This window comes from Nannospalax galili, unplaced genomic scaffold, assembly GCF_000622305.1.
Source record: "Nannospalax galili isolate Female #2095 unplaced genomic scaffold, S.galili_v1.0 scaffold810, whole genome shotgun sequence".
Classification (NCBI taxonomy): Eukaryota; Metazoa; Chordata; class Mammalia; order Rodentia; family Spalacidae; genus Nannospalax; species Nannospalax galili.
This window is the reverse complement of record NW_008329132.1, coordinates 596,777-616,635: the sequence shown is the minus strand read 5'-3', so window position 1 is coordinate 616,635 and position 19,859 is coordinate 596,777. Positions and strand designations below refer to the sequence as shown.

Here is a 19,859-nt window from a genome sequence, read left to right as displayed (position 1 = left end):
GGCCTGCCTACCGTGCCTGGCCACTCTGCTGGTGGTGTGATGTTCTGGGTTCCCCTGCTGTTGCTGTCCATGATGATGGGGGCCCTGACAGTGGGGCCTCTCATCTTTTCTCCTTTACCTGAAGCTGTCTTCATATGCTGGTTCCCTTCCTACTCCATGCGTTTCCCTCAGCATGTTGGAAGTGCTCCTTGGCTGCCCCGGCCGGCATTTCTGATAGAGTGGCACAGCCCTTCATGTGACTGTCCCTTGCAGAATGCAGTTTCCCTGGTGGCCCTCTTCTTGTTCTTAGCTTTCAGCAGCGTGGTCCTGGGCTAGACTTCTTGATGCATTTCCTGCTTGCACTTTGCTGTGCCTCTGGCGAGAGCTCTTCTTCAAAAGTCTTTTCTGTGCCTCGCTTTCCCCCCCTCCTAGAAACCAGTGGCCGGGAACACTGGATCTTTAACCACACCCGGCATGCCCCCAGGGTTCTTCTCTGTTTGCTTTAGATAGAATTGGCCTCTCAGCTTGTCTGCAGAGCCTTGACCCTCCCCTCAGCTTTGCTCAACGGCACTGTGCGCATCAGAGTTGACTTTTCAGGGCTAAACTTTCCATTTGGTCACCCTTTGTAGTTTCTGTGTCTTGGCTGAGACCCGTGTCTTTGATTTGTTTCTAGAGTGTTCCTCTTCTTGAAGTACCCTTATAGCATATCTATCAGATGATTCTGTGTCAGCCTCAGCCTGGGTTACCCTCTCCAGGCATTTGACATGTTTCTAACCATGTATATACTTAATCATTTTGGATTGTAGCCCGATCATCCTGAGCATTATGAGACAGGGTCTGGTAAATCCTGCAGGTAGTTGCTGTTTTTGTTTTAGGAGGTAGTCTGCCTGGTTGGGTTTGGGTTATAGTTTCCAGCTGGCCTTGTGTGCGCTATGATCTCCACGCCTGTCTCATTTGCTGTCACCTTCGAGTCTCTCCCGTCTTCCACTCTGCCTGCTTTGAACTCGGCAGTGCCTGACCCTTGTATCAGTTCTGAACATCTTCTGTTTAGCATCAGAACTGAATACACACAGTTCCGCAAGTGGCAGCTTTCCCAGACAGATGAATCCAGGAGGGTAAAAGCAACATTTTGGTGTAGGGGGAAGAAATGTTTTCCTCTGGGCTAGAGAGATGGCTCAGTAGGTAAAGGAGCTTGCTGCCAAGCCTGACGTGAATTCAATCCCCATCACCTGCCTCCTAGAATGGAAGGAGAGGACTGACTCCTGTAAGTTGTCCTCTGACTTTCACATGGGCACTGTGGCACACTTGTGTACATACACACAAAAGAAAAAAAATAAAGTATAATATTTTAGGGGCTGGAGAGATGACTCGGTGGTTAAGAGCACTGACTGCTCTTGCAGAAAACCTGGGTTCAGTTCCTAGCACCCACACAGCAGCTAACAGTCATGCATAATTCTAGTTCCAGGGGATCTGACGCCCTCTTATGACCTCCATGGGCATTGTAGAACACAGGTACACCTACCTACATGCAATCAATACGTTCATACACATAAAATAACAATAATAGTTTTAAAATATATATAATTTTTTTATCTTTTCCGGGGTGTGGTAGAGCACAGCTCTAATCCCAGCACTCAGGAGGCAGCGGCAAACAGATCCCTGTGCCATCAAGGCCCCTGGCAGGCTCCCTGGTACTTTGCAGTTCCTGGGGTAACCTTTTCAGTCCCCTGGAAACAAAACTGGGGGCTTCAGTGACCCCACTCAGCTACACACCCTAGTACCTCAGCCCAGATCTGGGACCAAGTTGAAAGAAGATGAAGAAGGAAAAGATAGAGTTTCACCACTCCCCAGGGTCACACCTGCTGCCACCAAAAGTCCCGCCACTCCCTGCACTTAGGCGCCACACAGGGTATAGACTTGAGAGGGACCATGGAAGGGCGAGTCCATGCTCTCTTGGCAGCCAAGGGGCCCTTCTCCCTAGGGCACAGGCTGTAGCAAGTCCAGCCTGTGATATAAAAGAAGATGCTATAAGTTTGTTGGTAAAGTCGTCTCCTCCCCCACCACCCCCATCTGCCTCTTTCTGTGATGCCATGGTGTCACAGCCCTAACTGAGCTGTTCTCTGCATTCTGCCAGGTTCCGTGATGGGACTTGGCAGGGGGACCAGGTGCAGCATGCCACCGCCATCTGACCTGGACCCGGAACCCACTTCCCTTTCGTCCCCGCGTTTCAGCTTCATTCCTCAAAAGCTCCTCTGGCTGCTCCTGAAGGTCAGGCAGCGTGAGGTCAAACAGCTGTAGCCTGTGCCGTGGGAATCAGCTCCAGGACAGGCCCTTCCAAGACACCTGTTACTGCTGTGGGAACTGGGCACTGCTCCCTGCGCTGGCCAAGTCTATGGCCACAGCATAGCTATGGGGCAGGGCCCGATGGGTGAAGCCAGTGCCTCTTCCTAGAGTCCCCTCTTCACATCCTGACCCAGGAAGAGCCCAAGGCTAGGTACTGAAGGGTGACTCCTGGAGGAACCATCTCTTTGCCAAAGAGCGGTGTGGTTGGGAGAAAGAAGAGCCTTCCGCAGGCACTTGGCCGTGTAAACCATGCCCTCCAGGGAAAGGTACTCCAGGTTGGGTCTGCACCCAGGTCTCACAGGCCAAGCCTACACTGGTGACTGCTCCATAACCAGCTGTGGGGTGGGAACACAGGCCACCTTGTGGAGGCAGCATCTGAGATGGTGCTCATCTCTGAGGGTTGATGGAGGCCTAGGATGTGGAGAGACTCAAGACATCAGCAGGGCAGAGCCAGGCTGCTGCCTCCCCCCACTGCGTGCTGGTGCGGAGTCTCCCTTGTTGGACACAGTTGAGCTGCATGGTCCCAAGCCCGGGTATGGAGACTGCCTGCCCTCTGAAGGCCCTGCCTCCCACTTCCTTAGCACACATCTCAACCCCCAGTGTCTACACCATAGCCAGGTAGGGAAGCAGCACCTCTCCTGCTTCTGAGGATATCAAGTCCAGGTAGAATGCAGTGACACAAGTCATTTTTCACTTAGGTGGGCTTTACTGCAGGTGGCCTGTAGGGGGGACTGAGGTGCAGGGCAGCTTCCAGCAGAACTTGACCCCAGCTATATCATCATGACACTGTGCTGGAGGCCCAGGACCAGGCTGGGGAAAGGGTGAATCTGGAAAGGCCAAAGGAAAGAGACAGAGAGTGGACTAAAAAGAACACTGGGTTGTAACATGCCGAGACAGCTTCCCACAGCACTGGGATGTAGGCTCAATCCCCAGCAAGAGCCATGCTGAACAGGATGGATTTCAGTGGGTGGCCTTTGGGCCACCATCGACCTCCAGAAATCGTTTTTTCCACATTAACATGGAACTTATGCGAGCAGATTTTCCTATGTTGGAAGATGATCCTTAACACAGAAGCAGACCCCCTGCCTCCTTGTACCTAAGTGCAGAGCCAGTGCTATCTGACTATGCTCAGTCCTGGGTGAAAGGCCTTGTCTCTGAGAGCAGCTTCTGCTAATTAGTGGGCTTGCTCCCTGCAGGGTGAAATGGGGTTTTCAGATCCATTTGAAATGATGTGCTTGATTGTGAGATACTGCTGCCTTAGAGCTGTACTGCCTCACACACTGCCTGGTGTGCCTCATTAGGGAATAGTTTCCTGGGCTGGGATGCAGCTCAGTCGGTAGCATCCTTGCCTAGCATGCACAAGGCTCTAGGTTCCATCCTCAGTACCACATAAAACAGGACATGGTGCTGCAGGCCTGTGATCCCAGCACTCCGGAGACAGAGATGGGACGCTCCGAAGTTCAGTGCTACATAGCAAATCAAGGCCAGTCAAGGCATCATGTTAAAAACAGAGTTTCCTGTAGTACTAACTACAAAGCTGAGCATGTTTGGTAAACCATGCTGGTACCTGGAGGCCTAAGCATCCCATCACAGATACTTTTGCCTCTGGGGAGAAAGATGATTGTGACTCAACAGTCACTGGTCAAAGATGGCACTGGATGGATGTCCCTGTTTCTCACAGTTGAGCTCTGCTGCAGTTACGTTCTCTTGCTTTAATGCCAGCCAGCAGGTTTAGTCAAGTTCTAGGCTGCTCTGGAAAGCCTCAGCCCCATGCCTTCTGGGTCCCAGCACAGGCAACAACCCACCCAGTGTGTGCCCTCTGAGGAAGGCGGGCTCGGACAGACAGGGCCTCTTCTCCCAGCATGAGGCTGCATTTATGAAGCCTCTTTCTCCAAGTGACACTGCCTACCTCTCCTGCCCCCCCTGCCCTTTCTCACTTTGAGTTAGCCAGAACAACAACAGTAACAATCATGGTGATTAGCAAGGTGATTCCAAGCCCCTATCAGAGGAGAAGACAGTAAACAGAGCCTGTTTGCCTAAGGAAACCCTCCCAGCAACCAGCCTCTCAAACTGTGTGTGTTAATGAACCCAGAGCTGTTAATGCGGTTTCTTCAGTTAAATTGATTCATGAATTTTGAAGAGAACATTATCTAATGAATTTTCTTTGAATAGAAAGCAATTAAAAGGACAAATCAGTCTGATTAACCCCAAAGTCACCCTCCTGCCACAATGCTGTACAGTTTGAAATTATATCATAAAAAAACTAGAGCACATTTGCTATCTCTCTGCCCTTTGCTAATCCATGTAAATTAATGAACAACAAAGTTAATTTCTTTGATGACCCTTTTCTAGTATCACCTGGATTATGCTGATGTTTAATTTGCTTAATGTTATAATAAAGACTAAACAGGGTTTTTTTTTTTTTTTCCTGGTGAAGTGATTATCGTTCCCTTCAGTTAAGAAGTGATTTTTATTATTTAACACACATGTAAGGGTGTGTTTCCTTTAGAGAGCACATTGCACTCTGCCAGCTCTGAAGCAACTGTGGCAAGTGCTGTAGCGGACGCGTTCCCAACGTGGTCCTGCCCCCGGAGCACCCTTTGCCTCTCCCTTCAGAAACTCCTGCCCCTGTGTCAGAGCCCTGGGGATGCCGGATGTGACTCTGACTCAGAGCTCCCTAGCCCTGTGTCCCCACTGCAAAGACAATAAGGATCCATTCACATGGTCACTTTCTTGTGCCTGGGCTTCTGCCCTGCTCACAGCACACCCAGGAAATGATTCCAAACCCAGAGGTGGTAAGGGAGGAAGTGGGCGTGCCCCCATCTCTGTGGCCAGGTGAGAACACACACATGATGCAGCAAAGTTAGAGAAAATGGGAAGAGGGCCTTTATTTTTCTGGCACTGTTCAATCAAGATGCCTATAGCCAGGGTCACCCACACACACCTGGACACACTGTGGCATTTGGCATTCAGAACAGCCACGAACACGGGGACAGTCCTGCGCGCTGCTGGGTTTGGGTGGCTAGCAGCTAATGTAGGATCTCAGCGGGTGCCAGCTGCCTCCTCCTCCCCCATCCCGCCTGATACTGGAAATTAACCAGTACAAAGGAGTTTTCACAGAGGTTTTCCGGAAGTGACCCCTTGCTTACTTTACTTGTGCAAACGTTCACCTGCCTGTTCGTGGAAGCAAGTACCAAATGGAACATGGGGAGGTTGCAAGGAAATTCTGAGGCCCGCCTGCTTTGTGCCTGCCTCCCACTCCACCCTGCTTGCCTGTGACACAATGACAGGGCGCTATGTGGAGGCCGTGCTTTAACTGAGTATAACACCTCCATTTGTGTTGTTGCATTTTCTGCCGGGCGACCGGCAGTTGTTTATATCCGAGCTGCTGGCGCCCTTTGTCCAAATCACGTCACTCTGTTTCCTCCTTTCAGACTCATTCTCCAGACAGGTGTTATGGAAGCTGCTGAAGGTTGTGAAATTCGGAGAAATGATTTCTTACCAGCAATTAGCAGCCCTGGCAGGCAACCACAAAGCGGCTCGTGCGGTGGGAGGAGCGATGAGAAGCAATCCGGTAAGTTCTGCAGACTCGGGCAGCAGGCTGATGCCCATCATAGGTGGGTCTCCAACCACTCAGGTGAACACATTTCAGAGGCTACCTGTGTGTGGCTGGGTGCGGGTAATGGCAGTGCCTGTGGTAGGAACCCTTTCATCTCAGCCATGTGAGCACTTTGTCCTTACCAAAGAGGAGGAAACCTGAAGACTGGCAGGCAGAGAAGAAGGCGACCTGGTCCATTCACTCTCTCCCCGCAGGGCAGTCCACACATAAGGTATTTGTTATGTGGTAACACTCTTCCCAATGCTAGGAACACAGAAGCATATACAACAGAGGCCAGCCCCAGGTGCTACCAACCTTCTGAGAAGGTTTCTGTGAAATGGTACAACCCCATCTCCCTGGAGACTGCTCTGTCATAGGGGTCTGGGTTCCCTGGGCCTCTGGGGTATGAGCCTAGGAGATGTGACACCTTGCAACATAGATGTCTTCTGTCTTCAGATGTTAGCTTCCTAGGGACACCCCTCCCCCAGAGCTTATTAGCATCCATGTCCCTCCCAGGAGTCTATCAAGAGTTCACTGAGCGTGAGGTTCCTAGCCCACAAGAGGATGTGGGTAATGCTTTTAGAGACAGCCAGGGCCATAGCATGGGATGGTCCCACAAGCACAGTGCACCTCAGCTCCCAGTCCAGCCACGCTGTCTGTCCAGTGTGACAGTGATGACACAGGCCAGGCTGAGGCCAGGCTGAGGCTTCCGTGCCTGTTTACCTTGCATGCGTCAAGGCTGTCCCATCCATACAGCGCCCAGGGAGACACCATGCTACTCTAGGGCCCCCAAATGGTCCCATGCAGACCATCCTGTGCCAGTGCAAGGGTGCTGCTTTGTTGGCAGCTGTCTCTCCCTAAAGCTGTGTCAATCTCTAACATGACAAGAGTGTGGTCTGATCAGGAGAACAACCGTGCCCACCTTGTCTGGGAGGGAAATTGATGAACAGACAGTTCGCACTTCTCAGAAGGTGCCGCGGCTTTGCTGTGAGCTTTCAGGACTATTTCCATGCCGCATTCTCACTGCCACCACTGCTGTCGCCTCACATTGCAGCCTAGAGGAGAGTCTGGTGTCTGGGACATGGCAACTGAACAGCCTGTGCACAGGACTGCCCTGTTGCTTCAGAAGCAGAAGCTCCTGGGGGCCTACAGTGGTCCACAGTGTCCTGGCACATGCCCACATGGAGAGGCCTGTTCACCATGTTGAATTACTCAGTGTCCAGAAAGAAAGGCAGTGTGGGCCACACAGCACGCCTGCCACCTCAGCTCCATCCAGACCATCAGTGAGGATGGCCCGTGTGGCTGGCTGCTTCTGTTACACCTCTGGAGCGCAAGTGCAGAGTGCTTTTTCATGCTTCTAAGAAATATGCTGTCAAGGAACCTACATCTTGTTTTCACAGTGCCTGTGAGACACTTCAGGTCCAACCTGAAGATGGCTTTGCTGTCTCCCAGCAAAACTCCATCTCCATCTGCCCTCAGAAAGATCCCCACCCTCTCTTGGGCTGCGACTTGATTTGGAGGCATTAGATTTTGCTATAGACAAAGGGGCAGTTCAGTTACTACTGCTCTGTGGCTCCGCTCTACGTCCCAGGAGACCATGGGTCACTAAATTTCTACACACCGTTACTACTGCTCTGTGGCTCCGCTCTACGTCCCAGGAGACCATGGGTCACTCACTCCTGGGTCACTCACTGCAGCTTCTATTTCAGATAATGCTCCTTGGCGTGGCCTCTCTTGGCGTGGCCCTGGGCGGAATAGGTCTTTCTGTTTTCCCCCACTGAGGTTTGACAAGTGGACATGCATTCCCCTGTGCACACCTGTAATAAGACATACAGCACAATGGTTTGATACAGACATGTACTCAAGTTAAGTTGGGAGCCATGTTTTATTTCGTGTCCCAATGATGAAGACAGTCCCATCCGTGGTCACCAACACCACTGCTCCCTCCGTGTGTGCAACTCACAGCTCGTGCTTTAAGAACAAGCCCTGCTGCCCTCTGTACATGTTAGTAACGCCCCACACCTACCTTCGTGATGTCCATGGTTTCTGGCTCTCTGCAGTGGAGATGTCCTTCCCTGGCTGCTGGCCTGTTCGTGGCAATGTTGGGATACATTTATCTTTCTACAAACCAGCATGGCTGGCTTTCTCCTGCTGTTACTCTCTGTGGCTGTTTCTAATCTCATCCAGCCCAGTTCACTGAAATTTATAAAAATACTGTTTCATAGAGCTTCCAACTCTGGTCGCCCATGAAGTGTGCACAGGTGGACATCCTCAGCATGTGTCAAAGCCAGGAGTGGAGTTATGGCACAACCATAAGGAAAGTGCCAAGGCCTCTGTCTTACCCTCAGCAGCTTCACCCCTGCGTTAAGGGGTGGCTAAGCCCTTCCCTGGCCTCACTGCATCCCACACTGACCTTCCCTGGCCCCAGTGCATTCCGCACTGACCTTCAACCTCAGCAGGAGGTTTCAGTGATGACAGAAGCTGCCCGAGTTGCATGAGGATGCTCTGAGATCCGCATACAGGATGACCTGAAGCTATACAGGTTCTTGATGGCCAGGGCCCCATTAAGCACCCTGGAAACTGGCTCGAGTTGGTTGGAAGGGCAGACAGTGATACAGAGATTTGAGGGAGAAAAGACCTGGGCAAGATTTGGGCTGTGCATGATGCCCACCTGTTGTTGATAGGTGTCTGTGACACCACTGACAACAGGACCAAGCTAAGGGCCTCCCTGTGCCCCCTCCAGCCCAACAGCACCAAGTTGGACAAGGTCACAGAAAACTCATAGAACTCATCTTCAGGCTAAGCAGAGTCATTATGCATTTAAGAGGGGAGCGTAGAAAGGGAATGTGGAATGTTCCAGTCACCAGAAACTTTAACCTATCCTTGGGTGGCTGATAGCCATGGCCCCATGCCATCAGGGATCACCACTGGCCACTGCCGGGTTTGTCTTCCTTAAGAGTAAGAAATGGGTTTTGCAGTATGGGATCCTCCATCCTGGAGTGCAGCTTCTCCCAAGCTTCCCAAGGAGGACTCAGTGGTCCCAACAGGAGTCTGGGCAGGCTCTGGAAGGCGGTGCCCTAGCCTGCATGAGGGACAGCCAGTTTCCCACTTACAACCCCACAGGCTCCTCATGCCCCTGCCACGCACAGCACCCCCTTCTGCTGCATCCTCAGACGCAATTTGCTAAATGCAGTTCAGAGGCGATCAATACGAGCTTGGGGAGTTTCCCACCTTTTTCTAAACAAAACGCGTTCCTGAGGAGTTAGTTTATTCGCAGATCGCCATGAGCTCCGATGGCCCCCGAGTCCTGTTCTGCCAGTCACCCAGATGGCTGTTGATAAAGATTTAGCATCATGTTCTGAGTGTCAGGGTTGTCAGTGGAGCTGAACCATTTGACCAGAAGAAAAAAACACACAGGGAGCTATTGATTACAACTTCCCGGTGTCACTCGTTCACCAGGATTTAGGTATTGATGAGGCTGTGAGTGAAAACAAGCATTTTCCCTTGTGGGCGCTGCCCGGAAGAACAAAGGCAAAGTTGGAGAAAAATATCCAGCCTGTTCCAGAATCAGAGGGACTCCATTATTGATCGAAAGGTCCCTTCATGTTATTTTTGTTGGAGACAAATCTATGGGTTTGGAAGTTTTATAGCAGTTGAGAAAGGGCTTATGCGAGTGATGGATCCAGGTATTGGACAAATTAGATTTCACAGCGTGAAGATTTCAGTGACACTGTAATACTGTGAGCTGCTTGGGTATCAATAGCAGTTGCATTGAATGTGGTTCAGGCTGTGAAGAAGAGGTAAGAAGAGTGTGGGTCCTCCAGAAATGGCCTGAGGGCCCCTGCAAATCTTAGTGGGTGTCATAGTTCTCTGGGTTGTTCACCTGCTGCTAAACCAACATGAAGCAGGATTCCTTTCTAATGGTAATGTGTGTGGGTCAGTCACCAGTCCCCAACGCCACACACATAGGCACAACTGTTATTCTGTGCCAGCAGCCCAGTCTCTGTGTTGTATACACAGAACAGAGAGGGGAGAGGTGAGCATGGTACTCATTGTTACAATTACACAACCTGTTGAGAGGGGAAAATAAATTCAAGGCTGAGAGGTCAGATCTGCTGTTAAACAAGATGGTAGAATGACACCTACCGGTTGGCAGTACAAGATTTGAGCCACCTGCCTGCCTCTGCCGATCCAATTAGGGGTTGGTGTCGTCCAACACTGACTGCAGTGTCAGCTTTGTAGCTGACTCCCTAAACATCGGCCATGGTAAGTTTTCTAATCACAACATCCTCCATGGCTCCTTCCAAGGTCAATGTTAGATGCTGTTGGCTGCACAAAGCTTCCAGTTTGCAACCTGAGCTGCTCCTGGGTGCGTGGTCAGTTTTCTCCCTCCTGATTTCTCTAGCCAATCATCCCTAAAAGCACTCACAGACAGCATCAATGCTTCTCCTCATGGTGACCCAAAATAGTAGAGCAAGATGAGGCTTGTGAGGCGATGGAGTGATGGAAGCTATGTCCCCATCTCCCAAGCTCCATTAGCAGCACAGGCCACAGGCCAGGAAGATCCTACCACCACTACGGTGTCGGTCAGAGGTAACGTGCACACAGAGCATCAGGAGGACAGGCCAGCTCAGACTCTGCTGGTTGGAACCTCTCTTATCAGCCAGGTGAACGCAGCATGAGTTTGGCAAACTTGGGTATTGGAAGACTGCAGGACAGCACATTAAGAAACCCAGTATTGGGCATGAGGGCCACCTGCTTCCTGTGGCTTTGGGGAGCATCCTATCAGAGGTGGGGGCTGGGATGGCCCCATTTCTTGGGACATATGTGCTCTATCCCACCAAGGGCATACGTGACATGTAAACTGTAGTGCAGAAGGCATGTCAGTGACCACAGGGCTGTCCATACTGGGTGTTTTAGTTACTTTTCTGTTGCTGTGACAGAAGCACTGACCAAAGCAACTTATAAAAGGAAGAGTTTATTTAGCTTATGGTTCCAAAGAGGCAAGAGTCCATCATGATGGGGAGGCATGGTGGCAGAGGTGGCTGGAGGTGGAGCAGAAGCTAAGCTCTACATCTTCAAGCTGGCACAGGAAGCAAGAGAGCTACTCAAGATCCCACAAGGCTTAAAAACGCTCTAAGCCCGACCCCAGTGGCATGCTTCCTCCAGCATGGCCACACTCTTCTAAGACCTCCTAAAACAGCGCCACCAACTGCGGACAAAATGTCCAAATACTTGGAGCCTGTGGGGGACACTCTCATTCAAACCGTCACACTGGGGCCTTGGGTTACAGGGAAGCAACACCAGGACACACAGGGTTCCAAGATGCAGAGCTCGAACTCTGCCCAACAACTTCTTCTAGAAACCCAGCTGGCTGGAAGCTGGATACTGTCTTTCACGTACCTTGGCAGATGGAAAAGGCAGAGATGTGTCGGAGGTGGAGATCTCTGAGCCACAGGAACAAGGAAGAGTGAAGTGAGGCGGGTGGTCCCGGCAGTGCCTGCGTCCCTCCCTCTGGGGCCCTGTAGGTCTATTGCCGCTTCTCATCACAGCACAACACTTGTTGCAAAGCCTCTGTGAGTGCTGAGATAGCCCCAGATCTGCACACCTGCTGTCTGCACTTTCCTTTGTCGGGACAGCTCAGAACCTTCCAGGGTAAGCCCTGAGCCTCCACAGCTCTCTGGAGCAGGTGCCCACAGTTCCGGTTATGATCGTGGCAATTTGCCTTCTCCCCAGCCTGTTCGTTTTGTTCAGGTTGGGGTGCAACACTCTCTGTGTTGAGAGGCTTTAGTGGCTGAGGACTGAGTCCCAGTAAACTCCATGGGGCTGCTAGGAGAAAGGGAGCTGTGTGACTGTGAGCCCCTCTCAGCCCTCTGGGGAAGGCGTCCAGGGTAGCTCTGTCAGGAACTACTTTGTTGGAATCCTAAGTGGGGGGGGGGAAAAGTCGAGTCCCCAGCATCCCCTGCAATGGGTACACCTTGGCGGGGCAAGTGTGGGGTCAATCATTGTGGGCCCAGCACAGTCTTAACTGCTACCCACTGAGGAAGTGAGGAACTGGAGTTGACTCTAGCCACTGTGGGTTTCAGAGGGCCTTCCAGGCGACAGCCTACCTTTCCTACCCGAGCTCTCAGCCAATGAGGAATCAGGAACACCAACACATGCTTTATTAGGACGAAAGCAAGACTGGCGGGGTTACACAGGCCCAGGGTCTTCCCAGTGATTCCCAATAAGGCCTAATCACCAGCCCTGCCAGCTCAGACTTCCCTGGCTCAGAAGTTCAGGGCACAGATCACCTACAGGACCCCTTGAGGTGATCCTTGAGGAGCCTGTGGGGTAGGGGTATGTCAGGCCAGGAATGTCTGTATCCATGAAGCAGAGGAAGGGCCACAGCAGCTGCCCAGCCTCCACAGATGTGGACCTTGGAACTTCTGTCCACATAGCTCAGCCACCAGCATGGTGACCAATGTAGCTAGTCCTCGGCACCCTATGAGCCATTGCTGAAGTAAGCAACTCCTGCAGTGACAGGCCAATCCTCTAGGGGCCAAAGAAGGCGCCCTAACAACAGCCGTAGCCTTCTAGCCCTAGAATTGCGAAGCAGAGCCTCTTAGGTGTGGGCCTCATCCTGGACCCCAAACCCTGTGAGCATCTGGCATCTAGATCCTTTGGTCTCCAGTGCAGATGGCCACAGGTTTGCATGGGGTCAGGCAAGGGAAAAGTGGGCCCGGTGCTACTACAGCGCTCATGAGACGCTGCTCAGAGCCCTGTCTTGAAGTTCATCAGAGTGAGTGGAAAGAAATACCTGTGTTTGGAGAACTCTGGAATCATGGAAGCCCTGCCCCAGTTCTGTGATTGGTGTGACATTTTGCACTGCAGGTACTTTGTGGTGATGGCTCAGAACTCACAGACCCTGGCCCAGGCATACAGGTGCCTGACCACCCTGGAGTCCTGTGACAGTCAGCCATCTTCTCCTTGCATTGGACATACTTGTCTTCACTGAGAACTGGGCTCTCAGAGCAAAGCAGATCTAGTTAGGAGAGCAGCGATCCTGGGTGTGCTCAGCATTAAGGGTTGAAGGGCAGCCTGGGTGCCTCAACCCAGCTGAGGAAGGAGGCCACCTGGTGAGGGCAGCCTGGCCAGGGGGCCTTGCAGGGATGGAGTGCTGTGTTGACCGAGCCTGCCGTTGGATGTGCTGCCTGTGGGAGTGTGTCCAGGGGTAGGAGCGACACTGGAAGTTCCCAGAAAGAAAAAAAGAAGGGAAAGTCAAATGCCCAGTACACGAGGAGACAGAATAGGCCAGTGTGGCCAGCTTTCCCTGTGAAAGTCAGTTTAACAGTATCCTGTGCTTTTACATAGCCAAAGACATGGCTGTGTTCCAATAAAACTTTATTTCCCAGAAGGTGGACAATGGTCCCCAGCCATAGTTTGCCAACCCCTGGGGTGAAATGGGCCTCCCCTAGTCCCTGAAGCTCCCATCAGAGAGGGTTGTTTCCCACGCAGAACCCATAAATGTGATGCTGTACATGTGCACATGATAAATATACCTCATGTGATTCAGGGTCTTTCTAAATCATGGTGTAAAGAAGCCGCATCCTACACACACCTTGGGACGGGTATTCCTCCTTCATCCCCCACAGAGTGCCCCAGAGATGCCAGCAGCCTGCTAACTAGAGACCCACCTGGTGGCCACCCAGAGGCAGGGCTTTGCCCTTGGCCCAGAAACCTGCCAAGCCCAGAGCCAGGCTGATGGAACATCCCTTTTTTCAGGTCCCCATCCTCATCCCCTGCCACAGAGTGATCTGCAGCGACGGTACACTGGGCCACTACTCCGGAGGAGGACAGCCTGTGAAGGAGTGGCTTCTGGCCCACGAGGGTATCCAGGTGGAGCAGCCAGCTTGCAAGGAGTTGGGTCTGGCCAGGCCCTGGCTCAGGGCAGCCCGTGGCTCCACCAGCTCCAAGCCTGCTGGCCGAAAATGAGTGTTTGTATTTGGAGTAAACATCTGAGTGACACCTAGACGTAACGGGGCGTCGGAAGCCAATGTGTGGTGGTGCCACTATATTAAAAGAGCCAGATGTGTCCTGGGGGACGTGATGTGGCTGCCCTTTCTTGTTCTACATTTTACAGCAGAATGAGTTCAGACGGCTGGCCCTTGTGCACATCATCAGTTCCCTCCTCTAACGCGGTTAGTGTTCCATTTTTAATGTCCATTAAAACAGGGATGGGAGGGAGAAAGGCCTGGTGAGCCTTAGGGCCCCTGCCCCCGCAAGGGGGAGCATCTGACACCTGCAGGCAATAGCTGGCTGCCTCAAACTGTCCACGCTGACCAGCTGACCCCACCCTGGCAGGGCCCCCACTTCATCCCTCCTGGCCATTTGCCCTGCTGAGGTGGCAGCCCCCATTCAAGTCCCGACCTCCCGCTCCCGTCCGATGCAGGAGGGGCAGGCTGGGAAGTAGACTCTGTAGAGGATCTCAGCTTTGCTTCTCCAGCTGCCAGGAAGGCATCTTACAACCACTGCGGTCTACACTGGCCGGTTAGATTAAAAAAAAAAAAAAAAACACCATTCCCCCCCAAAAAGGGGGGGGGGGCGCTAAGTAGCACTTAGGACACGGGTTTGACTGAGCTGCTGCCCTTCTAGGGAGCCAGGTCACCCCAGATTCCAGCCTGTCTTGCTCTGTTTTGACATGGGCAGTGGGTAGGGAGGGACGTGGTCCCTCCTGGGAGCTCCAAGCACTAGTGCCTGTAAAGGTCACAGCGACTTCATGTGGTCCAAGATCACTCCAGTAATGGTCAACTCCTCCCACCACCAGCATTGGGAGCTGCCATGTGACACGCCAGACACAGCACAGCCCCCTCAGCCTTCTACCTTTAAAATTTACTGTTTCCAAAAAGTGAACGGAAATTCCTGGCCCTGGATACAAATAAGTAAAACAGCATGCGATTGGAGGGATGGACCACCAACCATGTAGCTAAAAGTGCTGCTCTAGGGTGGCTTCTGGGACAGTGTGGACCAAGGCAAGAAGGTCCAGTGGTTCAACTGTGTCATCCAAAACCTCTCAGGAGAGGTTTGCTGGGCCTTGGTACGACATGCTGCCTTAACACACAAAAATACAAACCTTGGGCCTGACTTCCTGGTTTACAGTTTATCATGACCTGGTCTTTCGTCAGCCACACTATTTCTGGTATTTTTTTTTAAGTGGCGTGACCAGTGCTGAACTTTCTAAGTTTAGTCATCATCCATTCTCTCAAAGCAAGGTGAGTCTTGATCATGGGATAGACTGTGTAGACGTGCACTCGGCCTTGCACACCGGTGTATTCCCGTCTGTCCTCACCGGGGTCGGTCTACTCATTTTCTGACCATCTATCTCTAAGAACAGAAAGGACCATCTCTGGTCCAAGAGGGCACAAGGGAAGAGCCAAGGGACCTTGTCAGAGACCTGCCATAACGATGTCTCCCCAGTCACCAGGAATCACTGCCTGCTACCTTTGTCATCCACCTGAAGAGAAGAGAATTCTCTTTCCCAGGGCACAGCTCTGGGCCCTGTGGCTGCCTGTGCCTTGTGTGTGTTCCAACAGAGGGCACTGTGGCTGCAGTGTGCTGGGGAGACCCCAGCCTCTGCTGTGCTACAAGAGGAGTTGGAAGGTGGGCAGCAAGGTTGATCCCAACTAGCTCTGAGCGGGTCCAGCTGGCTGCCCTCTATCCGTGTGTGGGGGCCACCAGGCCACTGGCCCGTGGGAGAGCCTCCTCACTGTGCCTGAGCACCCTGCATGATGGCAGCTCTCCCTGCGATCTCTATGGTTCCAAATAAGGCCAGGCTCTGAGAGGCACCTGGTTCTGTACAGACAGGGCCGAGCCCCCGGCATGGGACAGCCACAGGCAGCTGGGACACCAACCCCCTAAAGCCACCAGGATGACCTGAGCTTTTGGCAGCCTGAGACCACGTGCAGGTGTATTTGGACCTGCCCTTGGAGCAGTGCGAATGCTGCCTGCCGCCTCTCCCAGGGTTTCCTCAGCACTGTCATAACAGGCTCAATAAAGCCACCAGGATGACCTGAGCTTTTGGCAGCCTGAGACCACGTGCAGGTATATTTGGACCTGCCCTTGGAGCAGTGCAAATGCTGCCTGCTCGCCTCTCCCAGGGTTTCCTCAGCACTGCCATAACAGGCTCAGTAGATGCCCCGAGGTAGCCGTTGACAGCAGCAGGACTCCGCCGTGACCATGTACTGCTCCAAGGACAAGCTCTGCGGAGGCCGACATGAAACACCAGCACGGTGCCTGGAGCGGCTCTGGCTCGAGGTTGCAGCACAGCTTGTGAAAATAAGGAAAGGCATAAAGAATCACAAAAATATTTTCCAAATAAAAAGAAATGTCGAAACAAGAAAGCTGTGTTCTTTGCTTGTGGCCCCAGGTCCCCCTCACCTGTCGGGTCTCCGAGCCCTGCTTTGAAAGCTGACACAGAGGGCTGTGCAGCATGTAAAAGGCTGCTGCACCGTGGCTCCCACCAGCCGCCGCCATCCTGCCCCTTCCCTAAACCAAGATGACAAGAGACTGTGCTGGATCCTGGGGACCCTACTGACAACAGAACAGATGCCTGTGGCCAAACAGGAGGCTGAGCCTGTAAGGGTTGTGTTGTCAGGGATGTGCTTTTCCTCCAGTCTCTTCTCCATTAAGGGTACACATGGCACCCACTTCACCACGTTCTATGGCCTTACCACGTAATGAAGTCACAAGAACACCAGTCTGAATTATTTCTGCCCAAAGTAAACAAACTAACCCAGAGCAAGGCTAGTGCGGGTCAGTGTAGTAGTTAATTTTTGTTGCTGTGATAAAACACCACAATCAGAAGCAACTTAGAGAAGAAAGCTTATTCGGCTCATGGTTCCGGGGATTAGAGTCCATCACGGTGGGGCAGCGGGTGGCCAGATCAGGAAACTGAGAGATGAGTCTTCAACCCCAAACACAAAGCAGAGAGAGGGAACTGGAAGTGGGCCGGGCTACAGACTCACAGCCCGCCCTCAGCGACCTGCTTCCTCCAGCAAGACTGCACCTCCTGAAGGTTCCATGACCTCCCCAAACAGCACCAACTGGGAGCCAAGTGTTCAAACACATAAGCTAATGGGGGACAGTCCCCATTCAATCCACTACAGTCAGGAAGCTGAGTTCCTGTAAGAGACATTTACAGGATGGAGGGGCTGTACTTTTGAAGTTCTAGATGCAATAGATGCAGGTATAGCCAACATGAATGTGTTGGTACTTTGTATGTTAGTTGTTTGGCAAGACTCAGTGTTGTCAAGACATCTTTCTACACAAGCACACTGAATTCAAAGCCTGATCCAGGTTCCTTAGAGCCTTCAGTGTGCATAATCGGTGGCTGTGGAGAGGTTGGGGACCGTCTGCAGAATCACGATCACTTCCAGATGGGTAGAACTCCCACAGTGTGCATAATCGGTGGCTGTGGAGAGGTTGGGGACCGTCTGCAGAATCACTCACGATCACTTCCAGATGGGTAGAACTCCCATACAGGTTCCATTGTGATCCCGGTATGGCCTTGCCTGGACGAAAAACGACTGTGTGGGCCTTGGCACCACTTTCAGAGTGGACAGGGAATCCCGGGGGAGTCGATGCCTTCTTCTCCAAAGCCTGCTGGAGGGTGCAGGGCCCTTTAGATTTCACACAGTGTAGGGAGGACTCAGGAATGGCCAACAAATTGGCTTAATGTGGAACATGATGGGGATTTATTTTGCTCTGAAGCTTTTGCCTGGAAGTCCATTTAGGAAGCTAAACCTTTTGCCTTCAGCCTCCTGCTGCTGTGATGATACATCTGGGTTTCTTTGTGTCGCGTTTGCCTATGTCTTATGAATATGTCACAGAGGGCCACTGGAGGCCCTTGAGTGAGAAATTGAATGTATTTGGCCTCCTTCAGGCTGTCTGGGTTTGTCTTTTCTTGTTCACAAGCTTATTAAACATTCACATTCAAGAAACCAAAATTAGCAGAGCACCAAGGATCACACAGGAATTAACCGAAACTTTAGGGAGACTGAGGCAGGAGGGTGGTGACTTTGAGGCCAGCCTGGGCTACATAGCAAGACCCATGTCCTATGTGGGGGCAGGGAGCAGCACTTGGGAGGCAGAGGCAGAGGGATCGGAGGATAGCTGTGTCTTGGAGGCCAGCCTTGTCTACCCAGTGTTTTCCAGGTTAGGAAGGGCTACATAGGATAGATGTCCCAAAACAGAAACCAAAAACAAAAGAATCTGAATCTGAAGTTCATGATAATTTCACTGAACAGTTTGCAGGAGTTGAGACTCTAGAAGGCCCCTGCTCAGACCCCTCGTCCAATGTCTGAGCTTGCCTGGCTGTCTGAAGCTGGGGGAAAGTGGTAGTCAAAAGCCAAGGCTGGAGCCTGGAGAAGCTGCAGCTCCCGACATGTCTCCAGGCGACCCAGGGCCGCGTCCTGAGTCCTTAGGACCTCGGGACCCTGCGGCTCCAGCTGCTGACAGATGGAGAACGTCTGGCCTCCATCACTCAGGAGCTACTCCAACAAGGGTCCTGGCTGGGGGTGGGGCTGGAGTGGATGAGGAAGTAGGAAGTGGATGCTGAGCCTCGAGGTGCAAATTGACAGCAGGACTCGGCCTGACAGAGCCTCTGATTGATGAGAGGACACTGTTAACAAGCCTTTAAAGTTTCTCATTAATGTTTTTTTCACTGAAAAGAGCCACAAGAAAAAAATTCCACATGGACGGTAATTAAGATCGATCCTGTACAGTGTGGTGCTGACGCTGTTGGGAGCCTTTAAAAGAAGAAAGCAAACCCTCCTGTTAAACATTTTCAGGCTGCCATCTTCTGGGTCATTGAAGGCCCATGCCACATGTGGGGGGTGGTAAGTGACGCACATTTTGCGGGCTAAGGTAGTATGCCTCATAGGGAACCTGTTTGCACTGAGACCTGAGTCCACAGGATGGAACCTCCACATTTTTGTTGCCAATATCTCTGATTTAGTGGCCAGGGAAAGGAAGATTACACCCAGAGGGACTGAGCAGTGAGTGGGCCCGGCATGGTACGTGTGCTTCTCCAAGACACTTGAACCCTGGAATGAGCTGGCGGGGGAGGGGGAGAGCTGAGGAAGAAGCAGCTTTAGGGGTGTTAAAGTAGAATTCACACCATCCCCTGTGCACACAGGAACCCTTGCACCCCCAAGTCTCCCCACTACAGCATTTCTGTGTGGATCTGAACGTGAGGCCTGTGTGCCTCCACATCAGTTTGTTGACTTAAAGTAAGGGAAATTCAGCTGGAGAAGATCAGCATCCAACGCCGACCGTGCACAAGTGTTGCTTTTGCACGTTTCATCACCATGGTCACAGCAAAAGAGATTTCCAGCAGCTGTGAGGGAGAGGTCTGCAGCTCAGACATCCAAGCAGGTGGTCCTCCTGGTGGGACAGGACCTTGGGGTCCTTGACCCTAGAGCTTCCCTTCCCTGGGCCTCTGTGGGAAGCTGGCCTCTAGCCTGACTAGGAGAGGGGCTTCATGGGAGAAGAAGATCTGGACTCCTAGTTTCTAACAATGCACATTTCTGCACCTGGCCATCCCAGCAGGCCCAGGAGACTCCTGGAAGATATGTCAGGGAGGCCCCATCGCTGATCTTGCTTTCTCTTTTTCAACTTTTCACATGTGTGGTGTACATGTGTGTGTGCACCTTTACATGTATGTGGGCATGTGTGTGGGAGTGCACGTGCATGTGGAGGTTGATGGGAGTCATCCTTGATCACTCTTCCACCTTATTCAATGAGACCATGTTTCTCAGTCAAACCCAGGGCTCGCCAGCATGGCTAGTCTCACTGAACAATTTGTTTTGCGTACCCCTGTCTCTGCCCCCTGTGGCTAGAATTGCAGGCAGCCACCATGCCCACTTGGAAGAGTGCATTCTGGGGATCCAGACTCCAGCCC

At 52.1% G+C, this 19,859-nt stretch overlaps 1 protein-coding gene across 2 annotated transcripts in view; it reads left to right on the top strand.

The window, feature by feature from the left end:
* Positions 1-14,009, top strand: part of Mgmt (O-6-methylguanine-DNA methyltransferase) — a 268,737-nt gene extending 254,728 nt beyond the window's left edge. For both annotated transcript variants that reach the window (XM_008832091.3, XM_008832096.3), the window contains exons 4-5: positions 5,757-5,896; positions 13,685-14,009. In XM_008832091.3, the coding sequence (XP_008830313.1) occupies positions 5,757-5,896; positions 13,685-13,894 (350 nt within the window). In that variant the 3' untranslated portion in view covers positions 13,895-14,009. The remainder of the gene's footprint in view (positions 1-5,756; positions 5,897-13,684) is intronic.
* Positions 14,010-19,859: the final 5,850 nt, after the last annotated feature.